We start from the raw sequence: 20,291 nt of genomic DNA, 5'->3' as shown, positions 1-20,291 counted from the left end.
ATATATATATATTTTAGAACCGTACACTAGCCAATAAGGTGTGAGGCAGCTAATTGCTTCCTGTCCCTTTTGAAATTACTCAGCCTGGAAAAAGATAGCACATATTGATTTACTGTGTAGTAAATGTGCCACATCTCTCCTCCTCTAACACCCAGACACACAGACCACACATACACAGCAGTGGTGGCTAGGAACTGTGTATCTAACTATTTCTCTCATCAAACTTGCATAAGAACAAAAGTGGGATGGAACCTTTTCTTCCTCTGTAAAAGAAAATAACATAAAATTATTAAAATTTGCAAAATGAATGTCAGCCTAGTGTTATCTTGAATTCATGATGTGTTTGTTTTTAAGCTCTAAAGTAAAACAAGTTTTTCAAAGGGAAAGTATTTCCTGATAGTGTAGTATCAATTAATCTATATGCATGGATTAGTGTCAATTAACATTTATATGCACATATAATATTAGAAGCAATGTCAAAACTTAGCTTATATTTGATAGTTTTGGAGGAAGTTATTATAAACATTATGCAAATTCAAATTATGCTCTTCAGTGTGGTCTTTTCCTCTATTTCAGGAATGATCCACTAATCTAGAGGGTTATTGGTGTTTTATTCATACATGTTTTATTGTTGTTGTTAATCTTCAGCCCAGGATATTTTTCCATTGATTTTTAGAGAAAGTGGAAGGGAGGGGGAGAGAAACATCAATATGAGAGAGTCATTGATTGGTTGCCTCCTGCAGGATTGGTTGCCTCCTGCACGTAGCCCTGTGCCCTGACCAGGGCTGGGGTGGAGCCTGCAACCTAGGTGCATGCTCTTGACTGGAATTGAACCCAGAGTCCTTCAGTCTGCAGGCTGATGCTCTATCCACTGAACCAAACAGCGAGGGCCATGCATGTTGTATTTTAATTCATAGATTCTGTCCTGCTATTTGTGATTTTTCTATAAGCATCTGATGCTTTTTTCAACATAGACTTTGCAATGCTAGTTTTGGTTGTCCTAGAGCAGTGACGGCGAACCTATGACACGCGTGTCAGAGGTGACACACAAACTCATTTTTTGGTTGATTTTTCTTTGTTAAATGGCATTTAAATATATAAAATATCAAAAATATAAATCTTTGTTTTCCTATGGTTGCAAATATAAAAAAATTTCTATATGTGACACAGCACCAGAGTTAAGTTAGGGTTTTTCAAAATGCTGACACGCCGAGCTCAAAAAGTTCGCCATCACTGTCCTAGAGTCAAATCAGTAAACTTAGCGAGTTTAAAAAAAAACAGCACTAAAACAGATCTAGAGCAAGCTGCTCTGAAGGATATTTTGTAGGTATTTGTGTCAACATATACATTTCAGAAGTGTAATACCATGTATATTTCTTTTTTGTCTTAAATGAATAGGAATTATTATCCGTGATTTTAATTGTGATCTTGGTTGCTTCTATAACTCAGATAGTCAGGAATGCACTGTATTGTGGCCGTTTATCTGGAAGGGATCAGAGCATCCTCATTTGTAGAAGAGAGAGACTTTAATAGTTGGAGTGACGTTTCCTTTGTCACATTGTATGTATGCATATTGCTATGTATGCATTTGTTAAAAAATACATATACCCCCTAAATAATTCTTTGGAAATATGTTTGCCCTCTCTCTTTGTTTGACATTAACATTTATTCCCAAAAGATCTCTCTCTCAGCTTTTCAGGGAGTTTTGCTGATAGCTCTCTTGTAAACCCACCACCACCCTTTGGTCCCAGAATTCTCAGGGCAGGCTTAGCTGCTCCAGCAAGGCTGCTGTTTCCTGGCGAGTCCCCATTAACATAGCCACCACTCCTGGGTTAGATAATGGACTCAAAGGTTAAGAGCAGAGGATCTCAACAGCTCCAATCAGCGGGGCTTTTGCAGGGCTAATTACCTCTTTACTGCGCTGACTCTAATGTGACATGTTTATTGCCTTAACTAACAACTCATTAGCTTAGTTGATGTTTTTGTCAATATTAATTCGTTCATTTAAGCCAAGTCAAAGCTTAAACAAAGATGTCCGGACTGAGAAACGGGCAGCAGAGTGACTCTTGTTTGTTCATCTTTTTTTCCCCCCCTCCTTACTCAACTTCAATAAAATAAATGTGTAGAAAGGCAACATTAAGAGTGCTTATATTGGGAATGTTGGTATTTGTCCATCTGCCTGCATGTAACACAATTCTGAGTTTATTTTTCCTGTGGTTACTCCAGTCTCCATATCACAACTTACTATTTAGTGTCTACGAGGGGCATGTACTTCTAGTTTGGACTACACATCTGTAAAGGCTTAACATTCATCAGGTCCTTGTTCCAGTGGGATATTTTAGTGTGGTCATTAGAAAAGAGACCAAGTAATTTTTCATGTAATTTTAATCTCTACTAGACTATCTAGAAGATTACCTTGCGATTTATCTTGTAATGATTATTAACGTAGTCTCTGTGGATTATTTAAAAACAAGGGGCAATAATGAAGATATCATGAAACATTTGTGTTTTTTGCCATAACAGTAATGATATTTCTTAGACAATGTCATTGTTTTGATTTCATGCATTTTTAAATAATAATTAAATTCTAAAAGCGCTAGAGTAGTGCAAATGCATGAAATAACTGATTGTGAGCCTTCTGATTGCGTGGTGAGTCGGTTACTTTGGAGAGCTCCATCTGCATGCTCAGAACCCTGGAATCTGTTTGGCAGGTCCTCTCGCAGCGTGCCGCCTGGTGTACAGAAAGGGTGCCGATGCATTCCTGGTCAGACACAGTGAAGCTGCAAGCTTAGAGGAGTTCATCCCTGGAGCCAGTCTCTGCTTTGAAGGCCAGGGGCTCCCTCTGATTGGTTGGTTCCTGGAGGTGATCAGCCCAGAGAAGGCTGATGGAGGCCATGCACAGGACATGGAATACTACTGTATTCGTGTTCAGTGAGCAATACCTAATGTGTCAGATACTCATTTATCTCATTTCTCCTCATATAGCTACAGGTAACATGGATGCTAACTTGTCAGTAGTCATAAGAAATCAAAGCATAATTGTGTCCATTCTATAACCAATATTCTGACTACCTTTACCTTCCCTCCTTTCCTTGGCGACCATTCTTCCCTGAATCTGTTCCACAGGCTCTCCTGGCTTTCATTCCACTGAAACCTTTCAGTTAGGTGACAGTGCCTTAGGCATAACCAGACCCAGTAAGCTGGTTTCAGCCCTGTTCTCTGTCTCCTGCCAGGGCATGATTCCAGCTGTGTGGGAACTTGACAGTTCCCTTCCCTTGCTTTCCGTGACATTGTCCTCTCCTGGTTCTCTCGCCTCAGTAGCCACTTGTTCTCCCTGTTGGCGTTCCTCTTCTTTCCAGCCAGGAGGTTCTGTTGCACCTGCACTCATTCCCGAGGCATCGCTCAGTCCCATGGCATCACAACCATGGGCACTCACATTCGCTCAGGTCTCTGTTCAAATGTCACTTTCCACAGAGCCCTCCCCTCCTTACCACTTGTGACGCTATTACTCTGCTTTATTTTTCTGCCCAGGACTTAGAACTACCTGCCGTATATGTGTGTTCATTTGGTTTTTATGTCCCAACTAGAATATAAGCTTCATGAGAGAAGACTTTGTCATCCTGCGCTTAAAGCAGTGCCTGTCACGGAGCCGATACTAGTAAATATCGAATGAATTAAAGGGTCACTCAGCCAATAGGTGCTAGAGCTGGAATTTAAACCCTTGTTCTCTTATCTCCTTCCCTCCCACCTCCTGCTTAAGTCGTTCAATAACCCCACACCTTTTGGGAACAGGAAATAGAAGTGTTTGGGCCACTCACTAAAGATTTGGTAGATTTTAAGGTGTTTTTTTCTTTTTTTACTTTCTCAATATCATGAACTTCTTGTTATTTTACTTCTTTATTGTTGCCGCCCCCAGATCGTCTAGCAATGAGCCCTGGTTATCAACCACAGCCTATTTTAGCCTGCCACCCAAAATATATTACTCAAAGCAAGATGATTAAGTGTCACCCTATATCAAAACCTGGTTAATTTATAACTCAAAATAGAGCAGAAAAAATACTTTGAATCAGGGAGCTTTTGAATTCTATACGCTTATGATTGTAGGACAAGAAACAGCTAATTACTTTGAATTAGGACTGTTTTGATTAACCTAATATTAGATTAATGAGTTTTAAAATAGCTTAGTCAAATGAATTTCCTAATTTAACAAAGTTATATTATGCTTTTTATTAAAAGAAATGATGACTTGCTTTTTATGCTATGCAGGATGTTAAAAGTTTAAAATTGGTTTTTAATAACTGCATTAGTGCAAAGCATCTAGTTGTAGAAATGTTTGTTAATTATTCCATATCCATGAACAATGCACTCTACATTGGAATTATTTTTAATCAAATCAGGTACCTGTATAAAGCAAAGGAGTGGAATTCTAGACAGCACTCTGCCAGGCTTGCTCTTTGATGGACATTAGCAAATGGAAAAAGGCTTCATTCTCTTGGTTACACTTTGAAATAAGTGGCCAATCATTATTAATTCATTTGCACTCATTGTAATGGTATAAATCATCATAAATTCGTTTGGTCTAAAGTGCATATGATATATTCTCCCACAGGAATTTCCTTGTAATTGAGCTATTAATTAATGTATTTTTTAATATGACCTTTTCCCTTCTCTACTATTCAGAGCCAAGGATGGTTAGTGGCCATTTCTTCATTCATAATTTTATTTTAAGTTTGAGAAACAAGTTTGTCTTAACTACACCTGTAGACTGGCCTAGGCTGCACCAAAGCCCAAGAAAATGCCCTCCGCAGCCCAGGTCCCCGTCCCCATTGAATGCACTGTTTGTTCTATAGTTGCCTCCTTCAGCCTCTTCAGTGACCAGTGCTGCTTTCTTCCTCACAGCTGGTTAGAGAAATTGCCTGTGAGGTAACCAAGGGTTCCTGTGAGGTCTTCATGCTTCTAGCAAAGCATCATGGAAGGGAAAACTCACCCCCCTTCCCACTTCCCAAAAAAAGAAAAGGAAATGAAAATTACAAATGGAGAGCTCGAGAAAATTGTTACAATGTCATTGATTTTTTTTAATGACTTTTTAAAGTGAACTTTTCTTAATTAGTGCTATTTCTACTCAGTTGGGTAAAAAAAATACCTGATTCATGTTCATATCATGAACATACCATGTTAGTAGTACCTGTGATTCTATGGAAAATAAAAGTTTGAATTCGTTTAAAAGGTGTTCTGTTTAGTGGACATAATTGCAGTTGACTCTGAGTGTATGTTTTCAGTGAGTAAAAGAAGTCTAAAAGTGTTATTTTTTTAATCAAATGAATGACGCTGAAAATAATACCTGATACTCAGACTAGAAATATATAACTATAGTTCTTTATAGTTGACAGTGTTTTCATATCATAGGCATTTAATAAATGTAGCTGTGTTAATAAAGTAGCTTGTGATAAGGATAAATAAATATTCCAGAAAACAAATTATGACCTAAGTAATAGCAGTTGTGTATGTATGTGGCCCGGGGGCGGGGGGGGGGGGGATGTTAGTGTAAAGGCTTGTATATTAATCTTTTAAAAGAGCTGGTCATTATAACCAGCCAGATACTACAAAAATTTTAAAAAATAATGTTTTTTATTGGTCAGTTTATGATTAGACAACATTTCATCTTAACAGAGCAAAGCAACAAGTGAGTCACAGTGTAGTGCTCTGAGCTTTTGACCACTATTTATATAGGCTTTATTTTGTTGTCTCTGTCTCAACCCTCTTCTCATCTTTTGCATTTTGCTGTCACAGCAAAGAGTAAATATTTTCTTGCAGCTTTGCTCTTTTGTAGCACTTTTTTAAAAACAGTAAGACTGAAGTCGGAACACACACACACAAAGCTGGAGGTAAAATAGCCCTAAAATATGAGCTATTGTTATCACTCTTGACTGCATGACAACAGAATTAGTCTCTCAGCTGCCAGAGGGTTGCAGTTAATTGTGATTTATCCAAGGCTGGATGTTTGTGCTTTCTGCTTTTTAAAAGGTTTGGTTGTGATTTGTTTTCCAGTGTTCGGAGGCTGTCTGCATTTTGGTAGTTCATTTGGACACTTGACTAGATTACGGGGGAGGTGGTGATGGAGTGCCTGCTGCTCGCTGAGTTCCTACTACCAAGCTGCCGCAGTATTTGTGCCACTCAGCTACCTTACAGTTAAGAAAGACCAGTTTGGGAACTTGATCTTGAATATGGTCCCAGGTTGACTTGAATAATGCTGAACTTCACCCTGCAGCAAGCTGAGTTAGGAGCCTCTTGGCAGTCTCCGTTAAGAGCCAGTGACCAGTAGGAGGACTTTTTAGCTGTAATAATTATAATGGGAGAAGGTACCTTTATAGTTTCTTAGGACAGTAAGTGTGTTATAAATAGCACTGTGTCCAAGCTTTTCAATATCATGGGCCAGTGAAATTTCCAAATATAAAATGTGAGGGTATTAAGCAATGTTTTAAATTTTTTTATTCTGCTGAGTACAGACATTAAAAAATACTACTCTCTTTGTCATTTTATTTAAAAAAATCTTTTATCCACCACAGTGTAGTAAGAACATAACCGTAGAAAAAGCACTCCTTTAAGTTGAAAAAGTTTCACTTTATGAAAAGGATTTATTAATACATTGTTTATATTTTACCATTTCACCATAGAGCCACGGGCAAAGTATATGGCAGACTCTTGGAAATTTCTGATCTGTGTATAATTTTGTTGACTGTGCTGGGTACAGTATAAAGTAATTTTTAGTATTTGCCAAAGCAACAGTATGTACTGATATTTACTGAAAAATAAGGCACTGTGCTAAGCCTATGACAAACATTAAAGTTTTTGTTTTGTTTTTTCATATGTCGCAGCGAACTTTCTCAGTTAGCAGACAGGAAAAGGTAATAAAATGAAATGAAAAGTGAATGAAATTCGCTTTAGACAGTAGAACAAAGTGCAAGAGATGCTTTCTTGTTTTTTGTTAAATGTATGGGTAATAATTGCTATTTTAATAAGAATTTCATTCTAAGGTAAGTGGGAAAATGTGGCAGAAATTTCTAACTACCTATGTAGTACCATTCTTCCCTTCCCTATGAACAAAACCTCAGTTTTGGCCTAGCTGGTGTGGCTCACTGATGGAGCATCCACCTAGGAACCAGGAGGTCATGGTTCAATTTGCTGTCAGGGCACATGCCTTGGTTGTAGGCTAGATCCCTAGTTGGGGGGCATGTAGGAGGCAGCCAATCAATGATTTTCTCTCATCATTGATGTTTCTGTCTCTCTTACCCTCTCCCTTCCTCTCTGAAATCAACAATAATATATTTGGAAAAAAAGAAGAAAATGAGCAATGATTCTTAAAAACAAAAACAAAAAAACCCCACTCAGTTTTGTTAAAGATAGCTGTGTGCCCAGCTCACAAACTACATTTCCCGTCCTTCCTTGGAATGAGGGTAATTATTGTGTGATATAATTCTGGCCAGTGAAATGTAATCAGACTTTAAAAGGGGGCTTGACTTACCTGGCACATGTTTTTTGCCCTTCATCCTTTTACTTCTTCCTGCCCGTAAGGAAGATGCAGTGCTGGGTGGACAGTAAACAATTTTGTGACCATGATTCAACTAAGTTACAACCAAGATAGTCAGAGGACTTATATGGCTCTATTTAGCTGTTGAACAAGGTACAGCAACCTTCTCATTGTATGAGAAAAGATAAAATCTGTAATTTATTTAATCTGTTTTGTAGAGACACTGATAACAGCAGCTTCATGTATTTTGTAAATCAGAGGGAGGAAGAGATTAATCATAAAGTATATAAGTTTTGAACCCATAGCTGGGTAGAGCGTCATGAATAAAATATTGCCTCTTACCTAGTATGGTTCTCAGTTATTTCATCCAAAGAATAGGAATAGATCAGGTTTTTCCAAAGCCCTTTTAACTAGAAAATTCTGTGATTCTAATTAATCCATTTGGCTGGGGATGAGTAGATCACAATTAAAAGGCAATAGGGTTTGCCCTCTTCTAGTCACAAGACAGCCTAAACATTGATTTCTAAAATGAAAATCTGATCATACTCCTTTTTGGATTAAAACTTTCCAGTGGTTCCCATTGTCACCAGAATAAACAGACTCTTCACATGGCACATATGGCCTTTGTGATCAGGCTCTAAGAACCTGTCCTGCCTCATGTCTCACTGCTACATTCCATCCAACAACATTCCCTCCCCCAACAACATTTGCAGCCATGTTGAACTTTGCATAATCCCGTGATCCTGCCATATTCTTGCTCATCGCCTGGTCTTTAGGCGTGCTGTTCTCTCTGCCCGGAGTGGTTTCTTTCCCTGCTCCTCCTCTCTGAGTGGCTAATTCCTACCTACGCATTAGGTTTTGGTATAGAGGTCACCTTTCCCCGGAAGCCTTTTCAAACCCCTGAGATGGGGTTCAGTGCCTCGGTTAAGTTCTGTCATAATAAGATGTGCTTATAAATATAACACTGTTCATAATTTATTCAAATTACCTGGTTCCTCACCTATCTCCTGAGCTAAAATGTATTTCCTTGAGGGGAAGAGCTGAGTGTTATTCCTGTTTGTTTCCCCAGTACTTAGTACAGCATAGCAATGCTCTATGAAGAGGTATTACATGAATCTTTGGATGGATAGATTGGGACCAAATTGTGGAAAGCCTTGAAGGAATGTCAGGCCGGTTTGTTGAACTTTTTAATACTGCTACTGGAGAGGTTTTTTTGTTTGTTTTTTAATATATATATTTTATTGATTTTTTACAGAGAGGAAGGGAGCGGGATAGAGAGTTAGAAACATCGATGAGAGAGAAACATCGATCAGCTGTCTCCTGCACACTCCCCACTGGGGATGTGCCCGCAACCAAGGTATGTGCCCTTGACTGGAATTGAACCCGGGACCCTTGAGTCCACAGGCCAATGCTCTATCCACTGAGCCAAACCGGTCAGGGCTACTGGAGAATTTTTATGAAGGAGTTAGTTATGATGGCGGATCGTTGCCCACGTGCTTACTCAGTGAGGTACTATGGAATACTGCAGTGGGGCATTTATGTAAAATAAGTCAATTTGTATTTCTGTGCAAAATTAGAATCTATCCTATACAGGTTAAAATACAACCTTTATTGGGTACCAAACACTTAAGAAAATTCTGACAGGTAAAGTTCAAATTCACAAAATTTTAGTCATGAGACTTTTTCTATCAATAGGAAAAGTACTGTCATCTTAATTTTAGCTTTTTCATCACCATGGTCCATTTTGTAGAACACCTACATTATTTGAAATTGTAAGTTAAATCAACCCTAAATTTGAGAATATAAGTTGAGGAAAGCATACATTTATCTATCCCTTTTTATTATCATACCATTTTTTAAGGGTTGGTTCCTTGATGTCAGCAAGAAGAATATGTGATTAGGAAGTTTGCAGTCTTAGGCTTCCTAGATTGTTTTTTCAGAACATAAGTGTCATTAATGCTGGTAGCTTTAAAGTCTTAAGGATCCTATTCATCAACAAGGCTGGAAACCAAAGGTTTAACTTGTAAATCCTCTTCATCTTTTATTGTTTACATGTCTTGTTTGGAATAAGTTGTCAGAGACAGATGTGGAATTTTACTTTATTTTTAAAAATATTTTTATTGATTTCAGAGAGGAAGAAAGAGGGAGAGAGAGAGAGATAGAAACATCAATGATGAGAGAGAATAATTGATTGGCTGCCTCCTGCACTCCCCTTTCCCCCCCACTGGGGATAGAGCTCGCAACCCGGGCATGTGCCCTTGACTGGAATCGAACCTGGGACCCTTCAGTCCTCAGGCCGACGCTCTATCCACTGAGCTAAACCAGGTAGGGCCAGATGTGGAATTTTAACATTTATATGTCTTTATAATTCCAAAACAGATCATTGGAGAAAAACATACATGGACTAGAAGATTTAAAATGTGTGTTAAACAAACAGGCCATTTTTCTCTCTGCTTCTCTCGATGCCCCACCCTGGCCTGCTAGAGCTGAGGGGATCTGTGCCCTTTGTTACCAGAGACTTGGAGGAGAGCTGAACAGGGAGAGATGTTGTAGGAGACATTTGTTTGCTGTTTGTGAGAAGTGATTTAGGGGGAGGGGTGACAGGCCACAGGGAACCTGCATTTCCTGCTGGGCTGGGCATCCTCGCCCTGAGAGGGGGAGGGTCACACTTTGCTGTGGCCATACAGGGCCAGGGGTCTTTCAGAGAACCCTTACCGTTTTCCCTTCTCTGTCATTTCATCAGAGGGCAAGTGATCATGTCCCCTAGGCTGGGCTTCCAACTTTGTCAGGAAAATGATGGAAAATAGCAAGAAATCGGCCACTTATTGTTTATTATTGCTCACCAGAAAAGAAATTGTCAGAGTGGTGAGGAAGCTGCCTCTAGAGTTCCCACCGCAGAAAAACCAGCCTGGCCCCTCTATTGCCAGAGTGCTCTCCCCTGTCACGAATACAGAATGGGGAGAGGGCAGTTAAGGAAAATGATGATTGAAATGCTATAAAACATGGTACTCAGGGAACTTCACTTCCCCTTTGCAATATCACTTACCCAGGATACACCTCCAGGGAGCCCTAGCCCTTAGATTGGAAGCCATCGCCGCGGTGTTTTGGGGCGTCCACAGGGAACAGCGGGGGAGGTTTCTCTGCAGCCCCTAGTAGTAAAGAAGACACAGAAAGTGGTAGACTTGTAGACATTTTGAAGTATTATTCTGACAAGCTGGGGCAGGGAGCTGCATTAGAAAGGTGCATGCCGTAAAGGCAGACCTATCTTCCCGTTTAGGTACTTAATGTGTGCGAAGCTCTGTGCTTGGTGTTTGGGGAGACACAAAGTTATATGAAATACAGTCCTACCCTCAAGGCACCTGCTGAGGAAAAGGGAAGTGCGCAGAAATGCTTGCATTTAAAAACATCCTGTGGTACAGGGCACACAAGTGCTGGCAGACAATGGAGAACAACGGATCACCCTTTTAAAGGAGTGCATATTCTTGTGATCCACAAAACTTGAAGCTTTCCATACATTTACATGGCTAAGTGTGAGAGTAAAATTTACAAATGCATGCATGAATGAAGTATGAGTTGGGGGATGGTTTCTCAAGGAGGCTTTCCCTATATAGGTTCCTTTTTTGTTTACTGCGGGCAGTGTTAGCCCAAGGGCCATGGCCTCCTGAGATATTTTCTGCAGAATTTGGTAGATAAATATATGGATGCAGTTCCCTGAGACAGGACCAATGGCTTTCAACAGATTCTTGAAGGGTCTGTACAGAGAAGAAGCTCAGATCCGCTAACTTACAGACTGCAGCCACGGACGCTCGTCCTGGCCCTGCAATGCCCTTTCCCTCTCTTCGCTTCCTTTTCACGCGTTCTCACTCAGCAGTCGGCCATAACATAAGTGTTTGTCGTTGTTGAATGCACTGAAGTTTATATGCCACGTTCCTACTTTTGAAAACAAACCAGCTCAACATGTTTTTCATACTCAGCCCTGACTGCCACGTATGGCAACATTCATTTCACACTCAGATGCTTCATGAGAGTTAACTATTATTATCCCCATTTTACAGGCAGGGAAACTGAGGCTCACTGAGCCCTTTCCTAAGCCTTCCCCCAATAAGTTATGAGACTGTGGTTAATCCTCTGTCTTAAATCTGAAGCCTGTGCTCCCCTACCCAGTCTACTATTGGATGATTTATAAACTGTGTTTGTCTCTTTCTCTCAAAGAACAAACAAACACACCAAAAAAACCCCTCTTTTAAATTGCAGTTTGCTCTTCACAGTCTCTGGTGCTTTTCTTTTTTAAATGTCAGAATGCCTTTTGAAGGAGAAGGGCTTCTGCAGCTTAAGTGCCACTGGGCGCATGTGTACAAACTGTCAGCATTGTCTTCACCAGAAAGTAGGACGTGTTAATTAAAATCTAGATCATTTCAACAGATTTAAACATCATATGAGCAGTATTTGTTTTATTATTTATTATTGCTATTCATTTCAGAGAGGAATGGAGAGGGAGAGAGCTAGAAACATCAATGATGAGAGAGAATCATTGATCAGCTGCCTCCTGCACACCTTCTACTGGGGATCGAGCCCGAAACCTGGGCATGTGTCCTGACCGGGAATTGAACCATGACCTCCTGGTTTATAGGTCAATGCTCATCCACTGAGCCACACTGGCTGGGCAAGCTGCATTTAATTTAACCAACTGCGTGAAGAATTTCCTGCACATCTGATACCCTCGTACTCAATAACACCAGAAAGTGGAGGAGGTACACACTTAGGAGGGAACACTTTTTCACGCTACACGCTCTGCCTTCTCCATCCCTCACCCTGTGGATGAACATTGTTTGTAATGAGAGGTGTCACGGTGGGAAGTGTTTGACACGTGAATTCTGTTAGATGCAGAAGAGAGGTGAAGAAACCCCATATTCTATCATTTGAAGCCATCTGCATCTTGCAGAATGCTTAGTAGGGAGAAACATTGGAAATTTAGGATCCCTGATTGTTTTTGAAGTTGTGTATACTTATTTATATGTACTTTTTATGGAATTAAAACACTTCAGAGTATGGTATAAGATATTGTCACCTACATAATGCTCAGTCATATACAGTAAACTCAAGATCTCTTATAATCTATCTCTCCATTCAAAACCCTTTTTCAGTTAAAAAAAAAAGAAAGAAATCCAAAGTGGTTTACATTTTGAAAATATGCTTGAAAGAAAACATCACAAAAGTAATATTACTTTATTGCTCTGTCTTTTATTTTGTAATTTTAGGCAAGGCACTGACGTTTCTTCTGCTCCAGCCGCCGAGCCCCAAGCTTCCTCCGCACAGTACCATCCGGAGAACAGCCATCGATCTGATTGGACGCGGGTTCACCGTGTGGGAGCCTTACATGGATGTGTCTGCCGTCCTCATGGGGCTGCTGGAACTCTGCGCTGACGCCGAGAAGCAGCTGGCCAAGTACGTGCTCCGTTCCGGTTAACGCGATTGCTTTTTTGTTGTGTTTTGTTGCCAGCGATTACCCTTTATAAATTGTGTGTTTTTAGTAGAAAAATAAACAAATGTCTCAGTATATGAAATTTTGGATGTGGACAATGAAAGGGAAGTTTGTTCCTGTAATTTTAACACCATTGGGATTTAGCATTGAGCCCATGAATGATCCGCCAGGAACAATTTTAAAATTGTGTATTGTGATGGTTAGCTAATAACAGTATAAACTTCATTTAGAAGGAAAACCGTATTTCCCAAATTGCTTTACTAATAGAATGTCTGACCAGATAGTTTGGGGCATTATTTCTTTGTACTCATTTTGATTTTTAAATCACCTTGATTGAGGTTTTACTTGCACACAGTAAGAGACCAGTCATAGGAGGTTGCAATGATCTAGGGAGCAGTGATGACAGTAATGGAGTAGGAAGATGAGCTGAGGGACTTGCTAAAATGAACTAAATGGAAACACTTGGTCAGGAATGGCGAGGAGTGTGGGTGGGGGGGTGGGAGAGGGTAGTGTTGACTTGAGAATTCAGCCTCCTGATTCCTGGAGGAAGCCCCCCCCCCCTTTTTGGTGATATAATGCTCATAACATTAAACTTGCCACGATAGTCATCTTAAAGCAACGATTCTGTGACATTAAGTGCATTCACAAGGTTATGCAGCCATCACTGCTATAAGTTCCCATAGTAGTTGCTCCAAATGGAAACTCTGTATCCATTAAGCAACCACTCCCTATTCTCCCCACTCCCACCCAGTCCCTGGCAGTCACTAATGTTTTCTATCTATGAATGTGCCTATTCTGAAAATTTCATTTGAGTGGCATTATGCAATATGTGGCCTTTTGTGTCTGGCTTCTTTCACTTAGCATCTTTCCAAGGTTCATTCATGTTGTAGCATGTATTAATAACTTCCTTTCTATAGTTGGATAATAGTCCATATAATGGATGTACCACATTTTGTTTTTATCCACTTACCTGTAGATGGACATTTGGGTTGTTTCTACCTTTTGGCTATTGTGAACAATGATGCTATGAACATTCATGCACAGATATTGGTTTGAATACCTATGTTCAATGGAATTGTTGAGTCATATGGTAATTCTATGTTTAAATTATTATTGAGGAACCACTATTTCCCACAGTGGCTGCACTGTTTTGCATTCCTACCAGCTATGCACAGGCGTTCCATTTTCTCTGCATCCTCACCACCACTTCTTTCTGTTTGTGAGCGTGAATGCCTAGTGGTAGGAATTCTGGAACTGTCCCACGATATCCCTCTTAGTGTAAATGTGATCACCTCTTTGATCTTCCCAATGATTGGAGTTTCATTCTTATCATGGTTAATCTTTAACAAAAACCTCGGGTTCTCTGCCCTTTTATTCTTGGTTGCCTTTCTCGGACCCCAAGTTCTCTTCTGTTCCAGCATGCTTGGGACTGTAGTCTTTCTGACGCTGCTCTGGGCTCAGAAAGTGGGGACCAGACAAACAAGTGAAGCCTAGACTTGAAGGCTTGACTTGGTCTACAGACCGGACGTGCCCAGCCCCAAATCCCAGGATTGATTGGTAGGAGGCAGGTATTTATTTCAAACACAGGCAGCTGTCCTCCCTATCACCTCATAGCTCCATGCTCCCCAGCTTCACCTGGGTGGCTCCCTGGCTGTATGCCCTTCAGCAAATTACTTCATCTCTTCTCTCAGTTCCAACTGTACTTGGGGCTAATTAAAGTACCTACTTCAGAAGGTTGCTGTGAAACAAGTTTATATATGCAAAGTGCTTAGAAGAGTATTAGCTAAAAGGTGAAATGCTACCTACCTGGTGGTAGTGCAGGGTCATTGTCCTGGTGCTCAGCATAGCAGGTCCTGCCCATCTCTAGAATGAAATTTCGACATAGTGGGAGCCAGCGTAGGTTATGGATTCTGACGGTCGGAAGGTTCTCGACTGCCTTTAAGGATTAGGAGGAAATATGAGCCCTTGAGTTTGTGGCCATAGTGAGAGGCAGCTGGCCTTTGAGCAAAGCCCCAGAACATGTTTCCAGCCTTTGCCCTCGCCTGGCTGTGGGTGCCATGCACACCCTCCAAAGAGCCCCGTGCTGGCTGCTGTGACCACAGCTCCCTGCGTGTCCCTGCGTGTCCTAGGAAGCCTTTCACACATTTTGATTGTCTAAAATTTTACTTTGACTTAATACTTTTGATTATTTTCAAATCGGAACTAAACACAATTTCAAGAGTATCTACTCTTGTTTTGTTGCCTAGGAAGAGAAGTGGTAGGCCTTTCTTTATTTTAGGCTTTGTAGTTAATATTTTATTTTTGGATACATTTACATGAAACTTTTATCAGCAAACATAAAGATGCACTTATGTTTTATCTACATGTAGTATGTCTGCAGACACAAATACTATAGTTTTCCGGTAAGTAATTTACACCTTGCTATTATATCCTTTTCTGTCATGAAGATTAGTATGACTCTATACACCGCTCCGAATAAATGAATGCATCAGCATTTAGCCTTGAGGAGTTCAATGTAATTTTCATCGTGATAAATTGCATAATAAGCAAGAAAATGTTTGCTTATTAATCTGAAACAAGATTTAGATTGAAAATGGCCTTTTCCACCCATGACGCGCTTGGCACAGGCTGCAGGAGGACTGAGGGGAGAAAGGGGGTTATGTGAGCACCTCATGCTCACAGTCTCCTCTGCCGCCCCTATGTACCTGCCTCACTGTGGACATGATTCCCGTGCTCAGCTGCCTGCTCGCGGCGGCAGTGTCGAGTTTGCTTCATTAAGAAGCGTTTGCTTTGTAAAATTTCAGTTGGTGTTTATTGACAAAGAAAGCACAGGCAGTGGTTTCCTCTTTCTTCCCATTCTTGTGAGTTGATGAGGGATGGGGTTTGGGGGAGGGGCCTGCTACCTAGTCTGGGGAGTGCATCTTATAGCTGTTTCCTTCTTCCTTCCTCTCCTGCATATGGACTCCTCTGTCAGAGATGACTCCCGGGAGGTCTGCAAAAACTGTATATGGCTCAAGATGAATAGGGGTTTTTCCAGAATGGACAATGCCTTTATTTTAGAAATGTGACTTCGAATTTTCCATCTTTGAAATCAAAATCTCACCAGTTATTTTCTAATGTTTTCAAATATTTTGTACAATTTTAAACTATGTTTATTAACTAGCACCTAATGTGTGGGAGGAACAGTGTTAGATAGTATACGTACATTGTTGTAAAGTTTCAGACAACAAAGACCCTGTCTCCAAGGCACTTGCCGTCTTACAGGAAAGGTAAGACCTGCCTGGACACAGCACAGTATGAAGGGAGGACGAGAGGAAGGGGTCTGACGGTCAGAGCATGAGGAGACGGACAGCGGGGCGATCAGAATGTGCGCACAGAAGAGCTTCATGTGGGTGCTTATAAGGAGAGGAGGGGAAGGACAAGGACGTGCCAGTGGACAGAGATGGGACAGCACAGGTGTGCCTGGGAGATGCCGAGTAGTGAAAGTAAATGTTGCTTTTATCAAATTGTATCTGTTTCTGGCAGAACTTAAACTGTGGCATGCTTCTAACTCTAGCATGATTTCCTTCCTAGTTACCTCTGGGGAATAGAATTAGGGTGAAAGGGAACATTGGTTTTGCCTTTTACTTTATAAAAAGAGTGTTAGTGAGTTTCTTCCTTGCTTTAGCACCTGCCACAAGTTCTGTGCTACACAGTCCACAAGTGTTCCCATCTGAATAGAGGGAAGCTCAAGAAATAGGCATTATCATCCCCATTTCGCAGATGAGAAAAATAAGAATCTTCTCTCTTCTTGTCCACAGTAAAATGCTGCGGTTCAAACTCAGGTCTCCATGACTCTAAAAACCATACTTTTACCAGGGTGCCACCTAGCATTCAAAATCTAATACCCACACCTTGGCCAGTGTGGCTCAGTTGGTTGGGCATTGTCCCGGTTGGGCAATGTCCCGTGCACCAAAAGGTTGCTGGTTCGATTCTCAGTAGGGCACATGCTCAAGTTGTAGGTTCGATCCCCTGGTGGGGACATACAGGAGGCAGCTGATCAATGTTGTGCTCTCACAATGGTTTCTCTGTTCTCCCTTCCCCTCTCTTTAAAAATCAATAAACTGTTCTTAAATAACAAAATCTAACACCCACAGAATTACAGACCAACCGAGTAGTTAATTAAAAGCAACCTAATAAAAGGATGTAGAGTGGTCAGCTCAGTGTACTTTTCAGATTTTTAAGATATAGTTAATGAAATTATTTTCATTGAGAATTTTGTGCCTTCTAGAAGTTAAAAGCCTATTTAAGGATGAGATAAGCTTCTTGACTGCTTTGGCTATGTGTTATGCCAAATATTGCATAGCTAATGTATAAGAATAAATATTCTCATTTATTCATAACTATCAAGTGATTTACATGAAATAAACATTTTAATAATGTCATAGAATTTTAGAGATGAAAATCTTCTTCAACGACATGTTACCCAGTACCCTCAATATGCTGTTAATTAAAAATAAGGTTTAGAGAGATTAAACAACTTGTCTGAGGCCACTATGGTACTCTAAGAGCTATGACGATGACCTGGGTCTCCCGACTCCCACTTTGCTGTGGCCATACCATATAATTATGCCACCCTTTCTATGGCAACTGACCCATTGGCAGAAGCAGATGGGAGATTTTTTTATGTGAATGATTATGGGGCAGCTCATTCATGATGCACTGTTTAATTCAAAACGGAGGCTGCACTTCATCGAAAGCATAGGTTGAGTCACCCTAGCTAGCTGTGGGGAAAATAGAAAAATGTACTATTATATTTCTTACAAATATAATACTACCATTGTATATATATTAGTAGCTCACTGCCGCTTGCCTCAGCTGGCCACCCTGCCCACCGCTGCTTGTAGCTCTCTGCCCTGCCCTCTTGTAGCTCTCAGCAGCTTGTAGCTCACTGCCCTGCCCTCCTTGTGATCAGTCGTTACTGTCATAGTGTAACGACCATTTGCATATTACCTCTTTATTAAATAGGAGGATATATTGGTAAAGTGTTAGAAACAGTATAAAATTCTACTTTATAAAGGAACGGAAAAGTCCTTGTGCTTTTGGCTAGACTTACATTGCTATGTGGTGTGGTGTGTGATTTTGATTTCATTTTCCTAGTTCATGTTGCAGGGCCTTTCCCTGAAAGGGGGCAGCAGAGTAGGGCTGGCCTGGCTGCTGAAGGGGGCCCATCTCTCCCCTCACACGCCCATGCCTGAGGGGTCTGAGTAAGTGCACAAGACCATTGCTTTTCTGGAATACTCAGTTTGCCAAACATTAAGATAGAAATGTGTACTCTCTGGAAGCTACTCATGCTTCACTAACAGAGACAAGCACCATATGTTAGAAAGATTCTCTTTAAACAAAATGGAGTTGGAGAAAAAGAGGTAGCATTTGAATTCTTTATCAAATGCCAACTGGGAGTAGAGAACGGAACACATCATAGAAACACTAAGGTGCTTTAAAATTCTGTGTTCAAACTGTTTTTTCTATTGAGCTTACATTTATTTTTAATAGAAAATTTATAATCTGAGGAAACCATTAAACCAAATCATGTCAGCATAGTTTTATTTACAGTGAATGTATACAGCATATAGTACATAGGTCTGAAAAATAAGCATGTGTTGGAGGAATTGCCATCTTTGAGTTTAGGAAATTAATGTCACCTATGAATGATCAAATTAAGGTCCAATATGACAGAGAGAAGTTGAAGATTCCTTATTACATTAAAGACAATTGTTAACACAGCTTCTTTACCAGGAAGGGTAAGCTGAATTCCCAGATGTTATGTAATTAAGTACGCATTTTCTAGATAATGTTAGTGTTTGTTTTTGATGTGGAGTGTTTTCAATGCTCTGTTATTATTTGTCCTAGTCAGCGTCGGCTGCCATAACAAAATAGCATAGACTTGGTGACTTGAACAAAAGAAATTTATTTCTCACAGTTCTGGAGGCTTAGAAGTCTAAGATCAAGATGCTGGCAAAGCAGATTTCATGCTGAGGCCTCTACTCGGCTTCTGGGTGACTGCTCTGTGCTGTGTCCTCACGTGACTTCTTTGTGCTTGTGACCAGGGAGAGAGACCCAGCAAGCTATCCAGTGTCTTATAAGGGCACGAATCCCATCATGGGGGCCCCACCCTCATGGCCTCATTTGCCCTCAGTAACCTCCCAAAGGCCCATCTCTAAATACCATCACAGTAGAGTTTGGGGTTTCACAATATGAAATTTAAGGGGGACACAAGTATTTAGTCCACTGCACTGTTGAATGTGACTTGTGGGCTATTCAATGAAAGTTTAAGTATTTTTTCCCCTGAATATTCCCTTACAGCATTCCTTTATTTGACAGATGGGCAAGTCTGACAATTGTAGGCAGTGACATTTAACTGAAGTGGTCTTATATGTAACTTTTAAAATGCTTTTACCACAATGAAATAAGGATTAGGGCAGGATTAACGAGCAGTCATGTAAGAAATGAGTGTAGACAGAGTGGGCCATTTTTCTATTCATGTTTTTATTTATAATATCTATCATCTCTGGTATTTCATTTTGGATGTGTATACTGAAATGCTGAGTAAAATAGAGAGTGTGTCATATCATATTTTTTTAGAATAAAGACGGAAACCAAAGCCCCTACCTATAAGCCTGTATAACAAATGATATGCCTCGCAGCCAGATAAGCAGAATCCGATGAAAAGAGTGAGTTCTCTGTGTACGTGCAGCTTCCAGAATGAGGCAGACACCCCTTTAATTTCAAGCCCCTAATAATATGATCCTTCTTCAGTTAGTTAGAACCTATCACACGCCATGCACTCCTGACTTTAAAGAGAACTACATGCAGAATTAGACTGCCCATTGGGACTACCAGATCAATTACTTTGACTTCATTGCCTGGTCAATTCAGTCAAATAACTGGCTTAAGTGATTTTTTTCTGCTGAATCTGCCAGGTAACTTCATTTAGTGCAGAACTATTGAGCTGCCACGTCGTCCAGGGCCTGTACTAGGCACGTTGGGGGGAGACAAAGGATTAGAGGGTATGGTCCCAATGGGTACAGAGTTCGCAGTACAAAATTTATAATGCCTGGCAGGATGGGAGTGAGGGCTAAGGGCCCAGAATAAACAGGTATTGTTGGTGGTGGTTTACCGTATTTGCCGGCGTATAAGACGACTGGGCGTATAAGACGACCCCCTAACATTTCCACTCAAAATACAGAGTTTGTTATATACTCGCCGTATAAGACTACCCCTTCTTCCACACACCTTCCA

At 40.5% G+C, this 20,291-nt stretch overlaps 1 protein-coding gene across 6 annotated transcripts in view; it reads left to right on the top strand.

Moving 5' to 3' along the window:
- The window catches only part of WDR7 (WD repeat domain 7), a 288,252-nt gene that overhangs the window by 191,422 nt on the left and 76,539 nt on the right, over positions 1-20,291 (top strand). For all 6 annotated transcript variants that reach the window (XM_006764456.2, XM_006764458.2, XM_006764460.2 and 3 more), the window contains one exon: positions 12,787-12,973. In XM_006764456.2, coding sequence (XP_006764519.1) covers positions 12,787-12,973 — 187 coding nt within the window. The remainder of the gene's footprint in view (positions 1-12,786; positions 12,974-20,291) is intronic.

This window comes from Myotis davidii, unplaced genomic scaffold (genome assembly GCF_000327345.1).
Source record: "Myotis davidii unplaced genomic scaffold, ASM32734v1 scaffold38, whole genome shotgun sequence".
NCBI lineage: Eukaryota > Metazoa > Chordata > Mammalia > Chiroptera > Vespertilionidae > Myotis > Myotis davidii.
Note: the sequence above shows the minus strand (reverse complement) of the source record. Positions and strands in the feature narration are given on the sequence as shown.